This window comes from Cricetulus griseus, chromosome 3, assembly GCF_003668045.3.
Source record: "Cricetulus griseus strain 17A/GY chromosome 3, alternate assembly CriGri-PICRH-1.0, whole genome shotgun sequence".
NCBI classification, from domain to species: Eukaryota; Metazoa; Chordata; class Mammalia; order Rodentia; family Cricetidae; genus Cricetulus; species Cricetulus griseus.
The window spans coordinates 53,117,121-53,136,114 of NC_048596.1; the positions used below are offsets into that span (position 1 = coordinate 53,117,121).

The window sequence follows — 18,994 nt, forward strand, 5'->3', positions numbered from 1 at the left end:
GTAGTCCTGGCTGTCCTGGAATTCAAATGCGTGCCTGCCTCTCTGGAAAGCTGTGATTAAAGGAATGTGCCCCCACCCCATCCCCACCCCCACCCTGGTCCCAAGAAATTACTTTTCCCAAAGTCTAGCATTTAGACAAAAGCCAGCATTTCTTCAGGGCCTTATCTCTGGCAAAAGGGACATCTGGCTCCTCCATCAAAATATGCTCCCGGCGCCTAATAACATATCAAGGACTATGTCGGCCTCCAGGTTCCCTCAGTCCGTACTCACAAGCACGGGTTACATTACAGAATCACCCTGGCTGGCATACCCCGTCCCCTAAACCTCTCCAGCCCAGGGGCTTCGCTTCCCCTCCCCCAGCTTCTGATTCCTATATAACCCTGCCTTTTTGGCCACTTTGCCCTCTTGGTTCCCCTCCCTTTCCCCTCCCTTCCCTCTTCTCTCAGGGCCAGGTTCGGTCAGTCTACTTTCTCTCCCTGCTCTGAACTCCTCCAGATACCTCTGGGCTGCTCTCTTCCTCATATATACAATAAAAACCGTCTCCTCAACCATACCTTGGAGTGGTCGTGTGTTCATTTTCATTCAATTTACTGTTGCTACCATTTCAAGGGCTAGAAAATAGAATTAGGAAGGTTGCTCAGCCCATCACTAGGAAGGTATGTTGCCCCCCCCTTACAGAGGAATGCACAGCAGGGGGTTAAAGGACCTCCCTTTAGGGGCCCTCTCTGAAATAATGGCTTTTCATATTTCTAATCCTAAAATCAATAATTCAACTTCTCCAAAGCAGGGAGCTGCTGTTTCCTGCAGCCTGGAGGCTAAAAATGATTTGGAAGCTTTTGTTTCCTTGTTGTTTCCTCATTCTTGTTTTGAGACTAGGTCTCACTGTGTATTACTGGCTGGTGTGGAGTTCACCAAATAGATGAGGCTGGTCTCAAACGTGTGAGGGATGATCCTCCTGCCTCTTGAACTGTTCTGTTCTTAAATGGTTGGGGAGAAATGGAACGGAAAATAACAGTTCATGATGTGGAAAAAAATGTCTCTCAAAATTCACTTTGGTGCTCATACACTATTGGTGAGCACAGGCTAACTTGAAGGGACCAGCTCCCCATTTCAGCAGCCATGACAGTAACACGTGCTTGCCATGACCTTGCCTTGGTCACTAAGAGGTCAGATGCCTGTCTCATGGCAAGGAACCAATCAGAAGTTAGCTGGTGGTGCTATGCTTTACGGCTCTGGGTGTGTTTTACGGACAAGCACACAGCAATGACGCACAGAGCAACCACCCTGAGAGGGCCTATGGGCCATAACAACCAATTGACCAATCAACACAGGGCAAACCCTCCAGGCCTGGAGGTACACCAATCCTGAGCCTGTGCGTACTCCTAGACACTCCCCTTACGCTGTCCTCTAAGATGTCCTATGCAGCCGCTTTGAGCTGACTTTCTAGTCATCCGCCATGGTAGGTGGATGAAATACCCAAGCTAACATAGGGTTAGCTCTTTAAACAACTATAATAAAGCCTCATGCAGTTTGCATCAAGCTTTCACCTCTGCCTGGTGATTGGGGTGACCGAGGTCCTGGGCTGAGATCCTGGGGGCCTGAGCTTCTGGGGGTCTTTCAAACTCACTTACTAAATGGAGTCTAGGCTGCTTTCCTAATACAGAGGCAGAGTTTGGGAATTGAGATTGGGTCAGGGACCTACAAAACCTAAAATATGTATCTTCTGATCATTTTCAGTAAAAGTTTTCCCACCTCCCTTCTATGGAGTTGGCCACCGAACCTTTTCTATAATGAGAGACATAAAGACGACCATGAGTAATTGTGATTCTGTTCTAGCTTTGAGAGAGTTTGGTTCTCAGAATAGTGCTAAAATTCAGCTTGACGGAGTCTCACAAAGGCTTGATCTATTTGTTTTTTTTTTTTTTTTCTACTGGGAATTGTGGCTGCAGCAGGCCTTGCCTAGCAGGTATGTAGCCTTTCCTGGGTCCACACCGCATAAACTGGGTGTGCTGCCTTACAACTCAATAATCCCAGAGTTTGAGAGATGAGGGCAGGAGATTCAGATGTTCAAGGCCATCCTCCTCTAGACCACCTCCAGGTTAGTCTGGGCTGTGGGAGACACTTTCTTAAAAACTAACGAACCAGGAATGGTGGTGCACAACTTTAATCCCAGCATTAGGGAGGCAGAGGCAGGTGGATCTCTGAATTGGATGGCAACCTAGTCTACAGAGCGAGTTCCAAGACAGCCAGGGCTACACAGAGAAACCCTGTCTTGGAAAAAAACAAACTTTCTAGAAGCAAGCATGAGCAAAAGTCCTAGCCTGTGACAGAAACCTGGCTTCCTCTCAGTTCTTGGTAGCCTTGGCAAGTTATTAATTTCTGAGCTTTAAGACCAGGTCTCACAGCTAGAGCTGGTCTCAAATGTGTAGTCAAGGCTGGCCTTGAACTCCTAATCTCCTCTGCTGCCTTTGATGTGTGCTTTCAGGCATGCTTCATCAGGCTCAACATTGAGATGTTTCATTTTACTTATCTGTTTTTTTTTTTTTTCTACTGGGAATTGAACCCAGGTCCTTGTACACACTAAACAAACACTCCCACTGAGCTGTATCTCCTGATTAGCCTTTCTTTTTCTTTTCTTTTTCTGAGACAGGGTCTCTCTGTGTAACAGTCCTGGCTGTCCTGGAACTCACTCTGTAGACCAGGCTGGCCTCAAATTTACAGAGATCCACCTGCCTTTGTTTCCCAAATGTTGGGATTAAAGGTGTGCGCTGCCACCACCACCACCACCACCACCAGGCCCCCTTCTTTTAATTTTTTTTTTTGGGGGGACAGGGTTTCTCTGTGTGGCTTTGGAACCTATCCTGGAATTCACTTTATATACCAGGCTGGCCTCGAACTCACAGAGATCTGCCTGCCTCCGCCTCCAGAGTGCTGGGATTAAAGGCGTGAGCCACGGATGCCCAGCCCACCAGACCTTTCTTATGTTAATACCCTCCACCTTTATGTTAGAATGGCACCAGGGCAGCTCATTATGTGGAAGGGGTTTCAAAGAGCATCCAAGAGAATTGGGAAACTCTGTAAAGGCCCCATTCAAAGAGACAGATCAATGGGGGTAGCCATTTGAAAATATTTGTAGAATGAATCAAGACATCTATCCATTCTTGACAGGCCTGAGCAGCTGTAGTAGTAACAGGTGGACAAAGTTCAGGCTAGGAATGTAGTTCAGTTGGTAGAGCACTTGCTTAGCATGCATGAAGCCCTGGGTTTGATCCCCATCATTACATAATGTGGACATAGTGATGCCAAATTTGTAATCCCAGCCCTGGGAGGTAGAGGCAGAAGGGTCAGAAGTTCAAGACAACCAACCCTTTGCAACATAACAAGGCTAAGGCAAGTCTGGGCTATCTGAGACCATTTCTTGAAAAAAAAATTAACTGTTAATAATAGAACAGGTGAAATAGTTCACACCTGCAATCCTAGAAATTGGGAAAGAAAGAGGATGGCTGTAAATTCAAGGCCAGCCTGAGCTACAGAGTGAAAAACCCAAACTGATTGTCCTATGCCTTTGATCCTAGTACTCAGGAAGGAGAAGCAGGTGGGGCTCTGTGGATTCCAGGCTGGCCTGGCTTACATAGTGAGTTCCAGGAAAGCCAGAGCTACATAGAGATACCTTTCCTATTTCAAAATAAACAAATAATTTGAGCATGTGCAGGGCATGGTGGCATACACCTTTAATCTCAGGACTCAGGAGGCAGAAGCAGACAGATCTCTGTAAGTTCGAGGCCAGCTTTGTCTGCATAATGAGTTACAGCCTGCACAGTGAGACCTTGTCGCAAAATTATAAAGAACAGCCAAAATGTAAAAGGATCACCCACAAATTCTAAGCAGTGAGTTCCAGGCCAGCTATGATAACACAGACACAGCACACACAAAGAGATAGAAATGAATATAATGAAACTTTGCTAAGAATAAGAGTTTTAAAAGAGGCTGGGCGTTGGTGGCGCACACCTTTGATCCCAGCACTCAGGAGGCAGAGACAGATGGATCTCTGAGTTCCAGGCCAGCCTGGTCTACAAAGCTACATACACAAAGAAACCCTGTTTTTTGTTTTTTGTTTGTTCTTAAAGATTTTATGTATTTATTATGTATACAACATTCTGCTTCCATGTATATCTGTGCTCCAGAAGAGGGCACCAGATCCCATAATGGATGGTTGTGAGCCACCATGTGTTTGCTGGGAATTGAACTCAGGACCTCTGGAAGAGCAGTTGGTGCTCTTAACCTCTGAGCCATCTCTCCAACCTGAAAAACCCTGTTTTGAAAAACCAACCAACCAAACAAACAAACAAAACCCAAAGAATCCTCAATCACATCTTCCACTAGTTTTACTACTGCCTTGTTTAGGGCCCTGACTTCCGTGGTCAGTCTGTCTCAGTCATCTGAGCCTGAAGAACACACCTGTGGAAGGCATGGAAGCCAACTGGTGCCTGGCCCTGCTTTGGAAGATAGAATGCCACCATGGACAAATGCCCTCCTATCTGGGCCCTGGGTCCTGGGCTGGCAGTAAGAGGCTGTGTGTGTGGATCTGGCTTCCCCAACTTATTAGGAGCAAGAGGAAGAAAGTGCTATTCTGAAACCTCGGAGGCGGGCCAGGTAGCAGTTTAGAGCAAAGGAAGTACTGGCTGGATCTCCACTGATGTAGTCCTAGATTGTAGCCCAACTGAGCAGTGATTCTTTTTTTTTTTTTTTTTTTTTTTTTTTTTTTGTTTTTTGCGACCGGGTTTCTCTGCGACTTTGGAGGCTGTCCTGGAACTAGCTCTTGTAGACCAGGCTGATCTCGAACTCACAGAGATCCACCTGCCTCTGCCTCCCGAGTGCTGGGATTAAAGGCGTGCGCCACCAACGCCCGGCCTGAGCGGTGATTCTTGACCCAGGCCTCTGCTCTCCGTTACTCTATAGGTGGGCACCTCTTGTGTACACAGGCTTCTTCTGCAGCACTAAGTAATCATCATGGCCCAAAGCTGTGTGGGGCCAAAAAAGCAACCCAGTTCCCCCGACTTCATTGTCCAGGCTCATTGCTCTTCCCTGCTGCTCAACATGAACCAATCAGTCACCCAGACAAAACTCCGGGGTGAAGCTCTCACAGTCATTGTGGGGGAAAAAGTGTTGGAGTCCAGGTGCTATGAAGGGGGCCCAGGATTGAAGGCTGAGAACTTTTGCCCAGAATGCCAAACTCCTGGAATACAGTTGAGCCTTGGATACCTAGCAATGGGGTTTTTATCAGGAAGGCTCCACACTCCAGGACCGGGAGCCGGAGGAGGTGGGAGGTCCGGTTGCCTTAGGGTGGGAGCAACTCCAGGGTAGTACCTTCTGCCCTTATTTATGCTTTGCCATCCCAGGGCTGGCCCTTTAAACTACAGACTATGATGTCACCACAGCAAGTGACAGGAGGGGCACTGCAGGCCAGAAGGATGGACTACATTTCCCATAACGCTCTAGTGAACCACACCCCTCCCAGCAGGCGCTAAAGTAAAGAAGATTATTAACCATTCTAATGCCGGATTCAAAGGGTTTTGGAAGTATCCGGTTTCGTTCTATGCCGAGTATGGAGCTCCTTTGGGGTTATCTCGAAGCACTGATGGCCCAGACCAAATTGTGGGCCTGGCACATCATGCTAGGCCTCTGTCCTGCCACAGTTCTGGTATTAGCAGGTTCCAACCACGAGTCCTCTTCTTTCCCTACACAGTGTCCCTTGCAGAATCCGGGACTCCACCTCTGAGCTGGATATAGTCCGTCCAGTGCACTCTGCTTGCAGGTTTTAAAAGTCTCAGCTTTGCCCGGGATTGCGGAGTCTGTCTCCGTGAGGTCTGGTCTCGCCCTTTAAGCAGGGTGCGGACTACATTTCCCAGCGGCCCCAAGGCCTCCCTGACGCAGCCCCCCCCAGGAGGGGAGGTGCGGGCCGGGAGGGGGGAGGTGACTTGATGTCATCCTGAGCAGCTGGGCGGCGGGTGCCGGTGCGCAGCGAGCCGGGGCTCCCGCTGCGCTGCATCGCGCGGGTCTGAGTCCCGAGATAGCTGCGGAGGATCGCGTGCTGCTGGGGTTCAGCCCAGAGCCCGCCGAGCGCCCGGCCCCTTCTGGGGCTGAGCTGGGGGCATGCTCCAGCACCCCCAGAGCCCGGGAGCGAACCCAGGAGCGCCGCCGCCCAGCCCCAGCGCCCCGAGCGGCGAAATCGCCGCTAAGGACCCTTGAACCGCCGCCCCCTCCTCCGAGTCAGCCTCTAGGGGTCAGCGACCAAAGTCTGGGTTTCTGAGAAGTGAGTGTGCACCCTCCTACCACCATGAGGTTTGGGGATCAGGAGGAGCGGGATGCATGGAGGGATCCTAGGGTCTGAAAGGGGGTGCATGAGAACAGGACCCTCATTTCTGTATGAGTGCACCGGGACGGGAGGCATTTGTGGAGCAGGAGCGTCCCACTGCTGTAAGAAGCTGGAGATGCTAAACAGAGTCCCTGTCCTGAGTAGAAGCCATAGGCCGTATTTGGGGAGGGGCTACTTTAGAGCTTAGGTCTGGAAGAAGGGAGGGACATGACTGTATCCTTGTTTGGGGGTCTAGCAAGGGGATAAGGGAAAAGAACTGAGAGAGTAGCTGCAGCACACGGGCCGTCTCTGGAAGAAAAAAAAAAAACCCACCTGCTCTCTCTCCTGCTGACCTTTGTAACCTGACTTCTTAGAAGAGCCTGCGTGGGAACCCTGACCCCTGACTCGACTCTTCTGGACCCCCAGGAAAGACCTGAGCCATTGCCTTTCTACCTTGCCTGCCCCCCCAGGACTGGGCAGTTGCCAGAGGCCCTGGGGGGGTCAGGACTGTGGTTGTGTCCCCCTCAACACGCTGGTCAGGATGGGTCCCAGTTAGTTTTTGTGGCCTCACTCAGCTTCCTCCAGACCTACAAGGAGCCCCCTGGGCTCTGAAAGGTTGATTGCTGCCCACTGGCCATGGAGACGAAGCTGCCCCCAGCGAGCACCCCCACAAGCCCCTCCTCCCCAGGGCTGTCTCCAGTGCCACCACCAGACAAGGTGGACGGCTTCTCCCGCCGGTCCCTCCGCAGGGCTCGGCCCCGACGCTCACACAGTTCTTCTCAGTTTCGCTACCAGAGCAACCAGCAAGAGCTCACTCCACTGCCCCTGCTCAAAGGTGAGCTGTTGCCACCTGCCAAGGTACCTGAGCCTAGAAGATATCGAGGGGAGGACAGAGGGAGAAACAACTATCAGGTGGAATCTGGATACCCTTTTAGGCTAGGAACTCCATTGGAACTGACCCCAGCCTCCAGCCCTCTGCTGACGCATGGCCTGACTGGCCTGTCATCTCTGGAGGTGGGGCATCTGGAAGTGGTGCCAGGGGCAGGCAAGGGCCAAGGGTGGGGCGCGCAGCCTACATTTCAGGAGGCTCCTATCAGCCCAGCCAGCTGCCTAGCTCTTGGGATAGGTCCTTGGCATGATTCCCTGTGATCATCACATCCCCCCAACCTTACTCCTGCCCCGCTTTCTACTTCTGGCTCATAAATCCCTGTGCCACCTAGGAGTGAGGCAGTGGCTGTTTGGGGGAATGACTGTATATCCAGAGTTTGTGGTCTTGCTTTAAAATTAGGAGGTCTCTGGTCCTGGATTAGAAAGGAGAGCCACCTTCCTACCCCCAACCTCCCAGGAGTGAAAGATGGGACTAGAATTGTTTGCTAGGTATACCAGAGTACCCTGGATGGGAGCAGTTAAAGCTACCTGGAAAGTCAGCCTGAGGGATGAGGAGACTCCCCTGTGCAGAGTCCTGGCAGCTGTGGTCCAGTCTCAGTCTCCTGGTCCCTCCCCTCAGATGTGCCAGCTTCTGAGTTGCATGAGTTGCTGAGCCGGAAGCTGGCCCAATGCGGGGTGATGTTTGACTTCTTGGACTGTGTGGCTGACCTCAAGGGGAAGGAGGTGAAGCGTGCAGCCCTCAATGAACTGGTGGAATGTGTGGGGAGCACCCGGGGTGTCCTCATCGAGCCTGTCTACCCAGATATCATCCGCATGGTAAGCACTGTGCTCAGCTCAGGGGACAAGAATCCTATTACTCTACTCTAGGCCCCCTGTGGGAAGAATTAATGTATGCTCTTCAGCTTGGCCTCAGGGACCATGCTTCCATTTTCACTGAGCTCCACACTGCTGCCCAGAACCCACTCAGGATTTCCTCTCCCTGTTGTCCATGGCCTGACTCAGGCATGGGCTATTCTCTGAAACCCTCTCTCAAGAGTTTATCTGAGCTAGAAACTCTTTAGCCCCAAATGCCTGGGAACTTCACTATTTCAGTTTTACCATTGCCACTGAATCACATCCACCTAGGGAGATGTCAAGTCACCTTTGGGTCCCCAGCCCCTGGCTCTGGGCTTTCATGAACCTGGTGTTTAGGTAGAGATTACCCAGAGGATTAGGTTGCTTGCTGGGGAGTAGGTCACTCCAGGAGAACTGGATGAGGAAAGGGCTGGTGGTAAAACTCAGTGCAAAGCCTCAGGTTCAAGCCCCATGTACCCAGTGTACTTGGAAAGTGCTTGGCCTGGTGTTGCATGCCTATAATCCTAGCTACTTAGGCAGCTGAGGCAGGATGGTCACAAGGTCATTGCCTGCCTGGGATATGGAGAACTTTGAGAGTTCCCCAAACTTGTGCCTCGAGGTCTCATCCTTAAAAGAACCCTGCCTGTGCCCCGCTAGATATCAGTAAATATCTTTCGGACCCTGCCACCCAGTGAGAACCCTGAATTTGACCCTGAAGAGGATGAGCCCAACCTCGAGCCTTCATGGCCACATCTACAGGTGTGTGGCACTGGGGGGGGGGGGGGACAGGGGTCTGCACTTCAGAGGAGAGTGGAGGGCTGTGGGAGAGTTTGTAGAGATTCTGACTGTTGGTTGAGAGCTTCAGGGTAAGGGAAGTGGGTGGGGCTGTAACTAAACTCACCTTTTGATCTGTCTTCCACCCCCAGCTGGTGTATGAGTTTTTCCTTCGTTTCTTGGAGAGTCCAGACTTCCAGCCCTCTGTGGCCAAGAGATATGTGGATCAAAAGTTTGTCCTGATGGTGATTTGGGGAGCCCAGGCTGGGTGGTACCACGAGGCAGGCACAGGCTATCTGGGGAACATGGGGGTAGGATGAGAGAAAACGGGGGTTGACTTCTGGCCTTATTTACCCTAACCTTGGGTCCTACAGCTCCTGGAGCTATTTGACAGCGAGGACCCTCGGGAACGTGAGTACCTCAAGACCATCTTGCATCGGGTGTACGGCAAGTTCCTGGGTCTCCGGGCCTATATCCGAAAACAGTGCAACCACATCTTCCTCCGGTGCGTGGCTGCTGCCTGCTCAGCAGAGACCTGGGAGGGAGACAGGGAAGAAGGGACCTGCTGGGACTAGCAGGCTGTGTGGGCTGTATGTTTAGCAAGTTCTGTCTCTGCAATCTAGTATTGATTATACAAAGCCTGTGAAGTCAGCAGAGAATGAGTTTTATTTCCATTTTACAGATGAGCAAATAAAGGCCAAGGAAAATTGAGGCCAGTTAAGTAGTTTAGAGGGACTAGGGCAGCCCAGTGGAATGGAAAATGTAGATCTTCTGATTCTTTCCCTGTGTAGCTTTGGAGCCTGTCCTGGAACTAGCTCTTGTAGACCAGGCTGGTCTCAAACTCCTTTTTTTTTTTTTTTTAAGATTTATTTATTTTGTATACAGTGTTCTGTCTGTATGTATGCCTACAGGCCAAAATCTCATTACGGATGACTGTGAGCCACCACGTGGCTGCTGGGAATTGAACTCAGGACCTCTGGAAGAACAGCCTGTGCTCTTAACCTCTGAGCCATCTCTCCAGCCCCAGATCTTCTGATTCTTATCAGGCTTTCTACAAACATGTGCTGAGCACCAGCTATGTCCACGGGGCATTGGGATCTTGTGGTTGAGACTATGGTTGTGTATTTGAGTTTGGCTCAAGTATTTGGGTGAACTTGGGCAAGTCCTTGAGATTCTCGGCTTGCTTCATTCTTTGAAGTGGGCTCACTGCCCGTGCTAATGTGGGTTCATTCTCCAGATGAAGCACCTGGCATAGCTCCTGGCCTGAGGTGGAGCCTCTGAAACATTAGCCATTGTTTCTAGTGATAAAATAGAGACGACATGACCCATGTTCTCTAGGAGCTCAGAGTCCATTAGCTTCCCCCCTTATTAACTTTGAGGCAAGTAGCCTTTAGATAGTTTCAACTGCACCTCTGTAATGGCTTTCATATGTCCTGTCTCCCAGAGGGATTTTGGAGATTATAGTGCAGGGTAGAGGTGTTTGTTGTTGCTTTGGTTAACTGCATGAAGGTTGAAGTTCCTAGGCTGGGTGCCTGCTGGCTGGCTGGGCATCAGGTGAGTGCTAGCAACTGGAAGAAATGAGCTGGGCTGTCTCATGGAAGAGAGGCTGAGAGCTGGGACTGACAGCGGCAGAGGTGGCTGGGCTGGGAAAGACATTTTGCCTGTGGGTGTGGACTCAGTGGGGCCTCTTTTGGGGCATCAGGAAGGGAGCACTCCTGTGGGTTGGGGAAAATTGGACAGCTGTGCAGGGTGAGTCAGGGTGGCTGGCAGGAAGGCTGATGGAGAGAAAGCTGGACCTGTCCCAATGCTCCCACCCTCCATATTCTTCTCTTCTCCTGCAGGTTCATCTATGAGCTGGAGCACTTCAACGGTGTGGCTGAGCTGCTGGAGATCTTAGGAAGGTAATTCTCCTTAGCTTTGGCTAGAGCTGGGGTTTCTAGTAGGAGAGCCTGGGGGCCTGATTGGCTGAGCCCTCCTCCTCTCTTCTGTCCACTCCAAAGCATCATCAATGGCTTTGCGCTGCCCCTGAAGACTGAGCACAAGCAGTTCCTGGTTCGAGTCCTGATCCCCTTGCACTCTGTTAAGTCGCTGTCTGTTTTTCATGCCCAGGTGAGCCAAACCTGGTCCTGCAGTAGCAGGGGCTGCTGACACTCAGGGCTGCCTGTGGGGCTAGGAAGTCAGACTGACACTTGTATCCTATCTTACCTGAGTCTCTACTAATTCAGTCTCCTCTACCTGAGACCTGACCTCAGGCACTAACTGTGCTGCTCAGCACTCAGGAGCTTGGTGTCTTTAAGTCCAAAGCAGCCGCAAATGCTCAGTGAACAAGAGTGTGAAGGCAGTAATGAGCAGATGCCTGGCACGCTGTCCCGAGTAGCTAGTTCTTGGCTCCTGTCCCTTCCTGACCTTGGCTCCTTCTTTCCATCCTGGTCCTGCAGCTGGCATACTGTGTGGTGCAGTTCCTGGAGAAGGATGCCACCTTGACAGAGCATGTGAGTACCTTGGAGGGAAGGTGGGCCCCCCTCACTCTGGGGGTCTGACTCCTCCTCCACCCTACAGGTTATCCGGGGGCTCCTCAAATACTGGCCTAAAACCTGCACCCAGAAGGAGGTATGAAGGGCTCTCACAACCCTGAGAGTGGGTGGGAGGGCTCAGCTTCTGGAAGGCAAGCAGGTTCCTGCTTTAGGGGAATGTGAGCTGCTGCTCTGCCCTCTCCCCAGGTGATGTTCCTGGGTGAGATGGAAGAGATTCTGGATGTCATCGAGCCTTCCCAGTTTGTGAAGATCCAGGAGCCCCTCTTCAAGCAGGTGGCTCGCTGTGTCTCCAGCCCCCATTTCCAGGTGTGTGACAAAGGCAGGTGGGGTCAGGGCAGAGGCAAAGTTTCAAAGTTGGCCTAACATAGTCCCCTCTCCCCTCAGCTTCTCTTCCAGCCCTAGACCTGATAACAGGGAAGGGCTGGCTTGGGATCATGAGACCTAGGGTCAAACCTCAGATCTGTATCCCACTGGCTGAGAGGCCTTGGAGGAATCACTTCTCTGAGTCTAAGTGGGTTTCCTTAACTATAAAATGGGCTAATAATGGTCTCTTCATAGTGTAGTGACAAGAACACGAACACATAGTGAACACATCAGGGAGACTGACACACAGTAGGCCACAGGATTGTTAGCCCCTTTCTTCTTTCCTTGGTAACCTGAGACTTCAGTGGTCCCACTTTCTGGCTAGAAGGCTGGGTTCCCCATGCTAGTCTACACTCACTCCTACTCTTCCTCATGATGGCTCTGATATTTCACTTTTAAAACACCTTGAAGTACAGGAACTCGTTTCATTCTGACAACAGCTGGTGGACATGGGTATTCTTAGCCCCATTCACAGGCAGACAGCTGAGGCTGAGGAGCTGGATGTCTCCCCAAGGCTGCACACGTGCAGTGGGCTCTGGAGGGGTCAGATTGCCTGTATTGACTGTGAAGTTGGGGCTTTCTCTCACCCCCATTTGTTTTCTCCAGTGGGTCACATAAGCCCTGGATGGGGTGTGGAGGTCAGAGGACCTGGGTTTTGGGGTATGGGTGAAAAAATAAGACCTTGTATACACGAAAACAACTGCCAGGCCCTCTCTACTGCTTCACCTGCCCAGGTTGCAGAGCGGGCTCTGTATTTCTGGAATAATGAGTACATCCTGAGCCTCATTGAGGACAACTGCCACACTGTGCTGCCTGCGGTATTTGGGACCCTCTACCAAGTATCCAAGGAGCACTGGAATCAGTGAGTGCCCAAGCTTTGTGCAACCCTTGGAGACAGGCACCACAGTCAGTCCAGCCCCTAGGGCCACTCCTAGATGGACAGAGAGCAAATGTCAGGATATCAAAGGGTGGTAAAAGGGCAAGGAAATGGCAGTGTGCAGGGATCAGGGATGAGCAGAATGGTATTTTATTAATCTCCTTAACACCTACCTCTCCTTGACTATGCCAGAACCATCGTATCGCTGATCTACAATGTGCTCAAGACTTTCATGGAGATGAATGGGAAGCTGTTCGATGAGCTTACAGCTTCCTACAAGCTGGAGAAGCAGCAGTGAGTACTGGGGAGGCTGCAGGAGTATGAAGAGGACCCATCCTGGTGTGGTCAGCTTCACCCCATTTCCAGCAGGGGCTGCCCACTGACTACTCTGGTTCTCTTGTACCAGTGCCTCAGTCACAGCAGCTCACAGCCCACTTTTTCCTCCCCTCCCTTCCCCTCTCCTCTAAGCCAAGGCATCCCATGGAGTCCTAGTCACTTTACAGTGGGGTGGTGGTGAGGGAGGTTAGATTGTTGGTAGCTGAGAAAGGAAGAGCTGGCTCACTCTCTCTTCCCAGGGAGCAGCAGAAGGCCCAGGAACGTCAAGAGCTATGGAGAGGTTTGGAAGAGCTGCAGCTACGCCGGCTACAGGGGACCCAAGGGGACAAGGAAGCCCCCGTCCCTCAGCCTACACCCCAGGTGGCTGCCAGTGGGGGTCAGAGCTAGACAAAGAAGGGGAGAAGCTAAACCCAGAGCTATCAGCCCCTCCATCCCTTCTGCCCAGGGGCCCAGTGAGGCCCACGACTCCCCGTGGCCTTGTCAGAGTGGTTCTAGACTCCCTGCCAGCCCCATGGGAACAGCTTTCATGGGGGGAGACAAGAACGCAAGATGGTAGTCTTGGCAGCAGAACTCTCAGGCCTTTGTGGCAAGATTCTGGCAAGACTAGACCAGGGCAAGTATGCCACTGGGAAGCTGCCATCAGGGATCCTCCCCTGCCCTAATACAGTTGGGCTCTCATCCCTGCTCCTGGCCTGGGGCATGGACCCTCGGCACCTGACCTGGCCTGCCTCAGCCTGGTCAGGGCCTTCCTCATCCCCACCATGGGGGCACAGTCTATTTATTCTGCCCAGCTCACCCTCAACAAGACACTGTCCAGGGACACTCTCCTCTCCTCTCCTCTCCCTTGCCCTGTACTTCCTTGTCCCCTTTTATTTATTGGGCAGGGGGAGGGGTGAGGGCACAGGCAAGAAGAGATTCACATTGTCCTGGGGTGAGGGGGGGGTTACAGTAATCACAGTCTGCTTCCTTCCCCTGGCTAGGGGCAGACTTAATAAAGAGCGAAACTCAGCATTGCTTGCTTTATTGAGGACAGGAGTGAAGGACAGTGTAGCAAAGAGACTGCTTAGAATGCTAGGCATCTTCACTAACTCTAAAGAGGGTCAGAACTGAAGTAGCCCCCTCATTTGAGAGATCCTATAGCATATCAGTGGCAGGACCTGGGCCTGAGCCCTTCAGGCAGGGACTAGTAGCGGGAGAGACGGCACATATCACACTGGCAGGCTCTGGCGGTAAAGATCTCAAGTTCCCCCCGCTGGTTCCCCATGCAGCTCAGCCACACCTTTACCTGTTGGAGGAGGAACCCGAGTTTGTTCCTATTCCTTCCCATCCTGGGTCCCCACCTTTGTGCCCCCATCAGGCCCAGGCCCCTCACCTTTTTTAGACTGCTAATGGTACAGCACTGAGAGACAGAGGTGATGTTGTGCCGATAGCCACTGGCCACCAACACAGAGTGCCGGGAAGGGAAGGCACTAGACTCACAATGTCCTACACAGGCCTGCGCTACATGGGAGCCCTGGCAGGTGCCATGGCGGCCACTTCGCACTGTCACATTGAAGGCTGGAAGGAGACAAGGAAACAGCCTGTGAAGACTCCTGGGTGGAGTTATCTGTGCTTGCAGTCTGCAACTCAGTAGGATACCTCTGCTCTTTCCCCCACTCCACTCTTCCCAGCAGAGTTACTCACAGTGCAAGTGGCAGCCCGGGATGGCTGCCTCCCAACAATGGCTTTCAATGACTGCCAGAACCAGCAGGCAGAGGAGCAGGACACGTGGTGCCATGGGCATCTGAAAAGGAATGGGTGGAAGGGGAGGTCTTTGAATACATGACTCTCTACTGGCAGGCCAGGCTGCTGGGTCTGCTGTCTAGTGAGGTGTGCCTGGGTGGTGCTGTCTATCCTGTCTTTGGTAGGGATGTGCCACTCTGCCTGGGCTACTCTGAAAGGGTAGCCATTTCTGGATGGGACTTGTCATCCTTCTGTGCAGATTTTCCCTGGAATGTCCCACACCATCTGGGGTACAAAGTTCTTCCCCCCTCCACATGCTGCTTTGGCCAAAAGGCCCTAACCACAACCCTCCTGCCCTTCCCAGCTCCACCTGGTCTCCTGCTTCAGCAGCTCACCAGTCCAGCAGAAACAGACGGCTGTAGACTCCTAGTGCCTCCTGCTGGTCTCCAAACTGGTGCTGGCTCCGCAGGCTTTTATTTGCCTGGGTTTTAGAGCCACGCCTTCCTAGATATCATCTTTCAGGCTCCTCCTAGCCTGAAGCCTCAGCACAGTCCCACCTGGGGATCACAATCTGAGGTTTCTTCAGAGAGTGATCTGCTGACATTTCCCTTCCCCAGAAGGGAAGAGTACTAGAGAGAGTGAAGCAAGCTCAGGAGTGTGACGTGTGCAGCGGGGTCCTCTTCCCACTCTGTGAGCTTGGGCAGGACTCTTCTTTGAACAGTTATTCTCTGTCTAAAAATGACTACTCTCAGTCCTGTTGCCTATCTGCCTTTTAGTGATTGCAAAGTAATAGGGAAAAGAAGAGATTCACATTGTCCTAAAAAGTAATAGTAAAAGAAAAGTAATAGTAAAAGAAACCTTGAACTTCTGATCCTTCTGCCTCTACCTTCCAAGTCCTAGAATAAAAGGCATGAGCCCCACATCCAGTTTATGTTGTTCTGGGGTCAAATCCAGGGCCTGTGCATGCTAGGGAGGCACTCAACCAATGGAGGTACATCCCCAGTCCAAGAACAAGATTATTTTGTTTAAGGGGTGTCCCACCATTGGGGGCACTAAGCTGTGCTTGGTGGCAGACTAGGGTTAGGTCCATGTCAGTCTCCCAGTGTCCCATGAATGCTTTCTTCTCATGTGGCCAGCTGCAGAGTGAATTCTGAGCTACAGTCTCCTTAGTCCATGGAACAACAGGGACCAGGCTCCATATAACCAGAGCTGGACCCAATCTCTGTGGTGTCCAGCCGTGGTTATAGAGGAGAGGCTACCTACTAGATACCAGACTCAAATATCCTGCTATCTATCCATGGTGCTAAATGACACTTGTGACAATAAAGTGACTTGCTGAGGGCTGTGGATGTAGTTCAGTGTCAGAGCACTTGCCTAGCCGCTTGAGGTTTTGGGTTCCATCCATTTTTAGCACCATAAAAAAAATTAACAAGACAGATGGTGGTGGCACACTAGGGAGGCAGAGGCAGGCAAACCTCTGAGTTCAAGGCTAGCCTGCTCTATGGAGTGAGTTCCAGGCAATGCAGAGCTGCAGAAAAAAACTGTCTTGGAGGAAAAACAAAACAAAAAGCCAAAACAAAACACAATAACAAAGGCCTTAGTCAACTTTAGGGGGAAGTTGGAGAAGGGCTACAGTAGTTAGCCCCTCTCAGACCACTACCACACCGATCTGGCTCAGAAGAGTAGGGCAGTCAACAGTCTGCCAGAGCTCAAGGGATTCTCAGAGCTTTCATATTCTATCTCTCATTTTCCAGATGAGAAGAAAAGGGTCACAGGGGCCCCTTAGTAAGCTGGTGTCCCAGTCAATATGGGCACACAGGCCTCCAGGCTTTGAAGCTGTGCCCTTCAGCATCAGCTGTCAAATTATGCTTGGATTGTAGGACAAAGGTAGGAAACAGAACTTGGGAGGAACTGGTGGTGTCCATGTTGCTCACCCTCCCATGCCTGCACCTTGATTGCCTTCTGGTGTCATCCTGCTAAGGTCCCAGGTCCTTGATTGCCAGGCCCTCCCAGAGCATCATGCTTCTTCCTTTCTCTGTCAAAGGCAGAGGCAGCCAAGCAAAGGGACTCAGAGGGACCTGAGCATTCTAGCCCTAGGTTTCCCATTAGGAAGGAACCTTCTGGCATGTGACAGACTGTTTAAGACCTGAGGTGGCAAAAGCTCATTATCTACAAGCAGTCTATTCTAATATTGGACTTCACTAAAAGTTAAAATGCTGATTTATCTTTCAGAGCAAAAATGAGTTTTCCTAAATTTCCATCCATTATTCTTTTGGTTCTCTGAGGCCACATAAGTCTATGATGCTTCTCTAAATGGCCCTTTGGTTGAAGAAAGGGCTTGGGTACCTTGGCCTTCTCTAGAAGCCCTAACTTGCACTGGCTTCCAGTTACCCTGATGAACTAGTTTGTGTTCCTATTAAGGAGCCAGAGTGATAAACAGGTGGGGGCATTTTACACATTTGAGGCATTATCCCTTGGGGCCAAACCAAATGAAGAAGAGTTTCTTTGGAGCAGTGGGACTCAGGCCAGTGAACCTTGTGTGACCTTATTCCCTGACCCCTGCTAAGAATCCCTTAGAGCTGAGGTCAGGTGAGCTCCCATGTGGTTCACTAAGCAACAACCCGTGACCTGGGAGAAGGTCTATGAATGCTTCTGTTCTCTCTCATGCTCTGCTTCACCAAGTTCAATCAATGAGCCATCATGAACAATTATTGGCATTAGATTCCTAAATACTAGAGACAAAAGACTTAAACCTTCGGGCAGTAGAGTTCATACCTTAGTGTTTTATTTTTTTAATTTTTATTTAAAATTACATTTTATTTTGTGTGAATGTGCAAGCCATAGTACATACAAGGAGGTTGAGCTCAGGTTATTAGGTTTGGCTACAGGTGCTTTACCCACCTTAGTGTTGTTTTCTAATTATGTGTGTATGTGTGTCGGGGGTGCAAATGCCTGCAGAGGCCAGAAGAGGGTGTCAGATTCTGATGGAACTGGAGTTAGAGGTCATTGTGGATTTCTTGATGTGGGTACTGAGAACCAAACTCAGGTCCTCTGCAATAGCAGTATGCACTTTTTTTTTTTTTTGGCTTTTCTTTTCTTTTTTTTTTTTTTAAAGATTTTATTTATTATGTATACAACATTCTGCTTCCATGTATATATGTACACCAGAAGAGGGCACCAGATCTCATAAGGGATGGTTGTGAGCCACCATGTGGATGCTGGGAATTGAACTCAGGTCCTCTGGAAGAGCAGTCAGTGCTATTAACCTCTGAGCCATCTCTCCAGCCCTTTTTTGGCTTTTCAAGACAGGGTTTCTCTGTGTAACAGCCCTGTCTGTCCTGAAACTTGCTTTGTAGACTAGGCTGGCCTTAAACTCACTGAGATCCACCTGCCTCTGCCTCCTGAGTGCTGGGATTAAAGGCGTCCACCACCACTGCCGGGCCATGTTCTGTTTATAGCATGTTTGCCTGCACTTCAGAAGAGGGAATCAGATCTCATTATAGATGGTTGTGAACAACTATGGGGTTGCTGGGAATTGAACTCAGAGCCTATGGAAAAGCAGTCAATGCTTTTGTCTCTGAGCCATCTCTCCAGCCTCATCCTTAATGTTTTAAATGGGGGAAAAAAAAAAGGCAAACAGGATAAACTCATATGAGGATTCAGTCTGGGGCCCTCATCCCCATAACCCAGGAATTACAAGAAAAGGATGGTGTGTGGTGGTACAGACTGGGAGCCCAAGACAGAATGATGGAGCATTTGAAGCTAGCCTAGGCTATTTAGCAATAATGCGCGTCTCAAAACCAAAACCAAAAAGGAAGAAAACGAAAGCAAAGGATGTTTGGTATAGCTCAGGAGGAGTTACTGCAAGAGAAAGTCCTCTTCCGACCCACCAATCGATGAAGCCACCGTGCTGCAGTGCCTGGCAGACTCACTGACTGCTCTTCCTGAAGAAATACCGAAACGGGAAGAGAGTGCTGCAGGAATGAGAGCAGAGGAGTGTGAGACTGATGAGGTGGCTTCCCTTCTCCCTGGTTCCCATTAGTGCTTCATTAGCTGGGGCATTTTGTTCTGGGGAACCACTGAATGGAAATGCAAGACCAAAACAGCATTTGAGAAGGTACCCAGATTAGACTATACCTGGAAGAGGAAAATAAAGGAAAAAGAATTGCAGTAGGATGGCTAAGCTCTAGATAGACAAAGATTTGCTCAGTGTTCTCTGCAAAAAGGGTTCTGAACACACACCTAGATTCAGAGGTGAGAGTGGAAGCATTCTGGACTCAAATCATCTGGATGACCCAAGAAAGACAGATG

The 18,994-nt window shown here is 50.6% G+C and overlaps 3 protein-coding genes across 3 annotated transcripts in view; 1 reads left to right on the top strand and 2 right to left on the bottom strand.

Moving 5' to 3' along the window:
- The first annotated feature begins 5,974 nt into the window (after positions 1-5,974).
- Ppp2r5b (protein phosphatase 2 regulatory subunit B'beta) lies at positions 5,975-13,970 on the top strand. The gene is made up of 14 exons (XM_027408511.2): positions 5,975-6,313; positions 6,730-7,190; positions 7,863-8,059; positions 8,735-8,836; positions 9,004-9,096; positions 9,226-9,356; positions 10,693-10,752; positions 10,852-10,960; positions 11,290-11,343; positions 11,411-11,461; positions 11,572-11,691; positions 12,483-12,610; positions 12,818-12,919; positions 13,201-13,970. The coding sequence occupies exons 2-14, from the start codon at positions 6,992-6,994 to the stop codon at positions 13,346-13,348; spliced, it is 1,494 nt and encodes a 497-aa protein (XP_027264312.1). The 5' UTR covers positions 5,975-6,313; positions 6,730-6,991; the 3' UTR covers positions 13,349-13,970.
- Positions 13,971-14,144: 174 nt separating this feature from the next.
- Positions 14,145-14,744, bottom strand: Gpha2 (glycoprotein hormone subunit alpha 2). The gene is made up of 3 exons (XM_027408512.2): positions 14,645-14,744; positions 14,334-14,518; positions 14,145-14,246 (listed from the first exon to the last, which is right to left on the bottom strand). The coding sequence occupies exons 1-3, from the start codon at positions 14,742-14,744 to the stop codon at positions 14,145-14,147; spliced, it is 387 nt and encodes a 128-aa protein (XP_027264313.1).
- A 3,533-nt stretch (positions 14,745-18,277) lies between these two features.
- Majin (membrane anchored junction protein) overlaps positions 18,278-18,994 on the bottom strand; it is a 34,105-nt gene continuing 33,388 nt past the window's right edge. Inside the window, exon 11 of the mRNA XM_035443117.1 lies at positions 18,278-18,657. Within this exon, the coding sequence (XP_035299008.1) occupies positions 18,612-18,657 (46 nt within the window). The 3' untranslated portion in view covers positions 18,278-18,611. The remainder of the gene's footprint in view (positions 18,658-18,994) is intronic.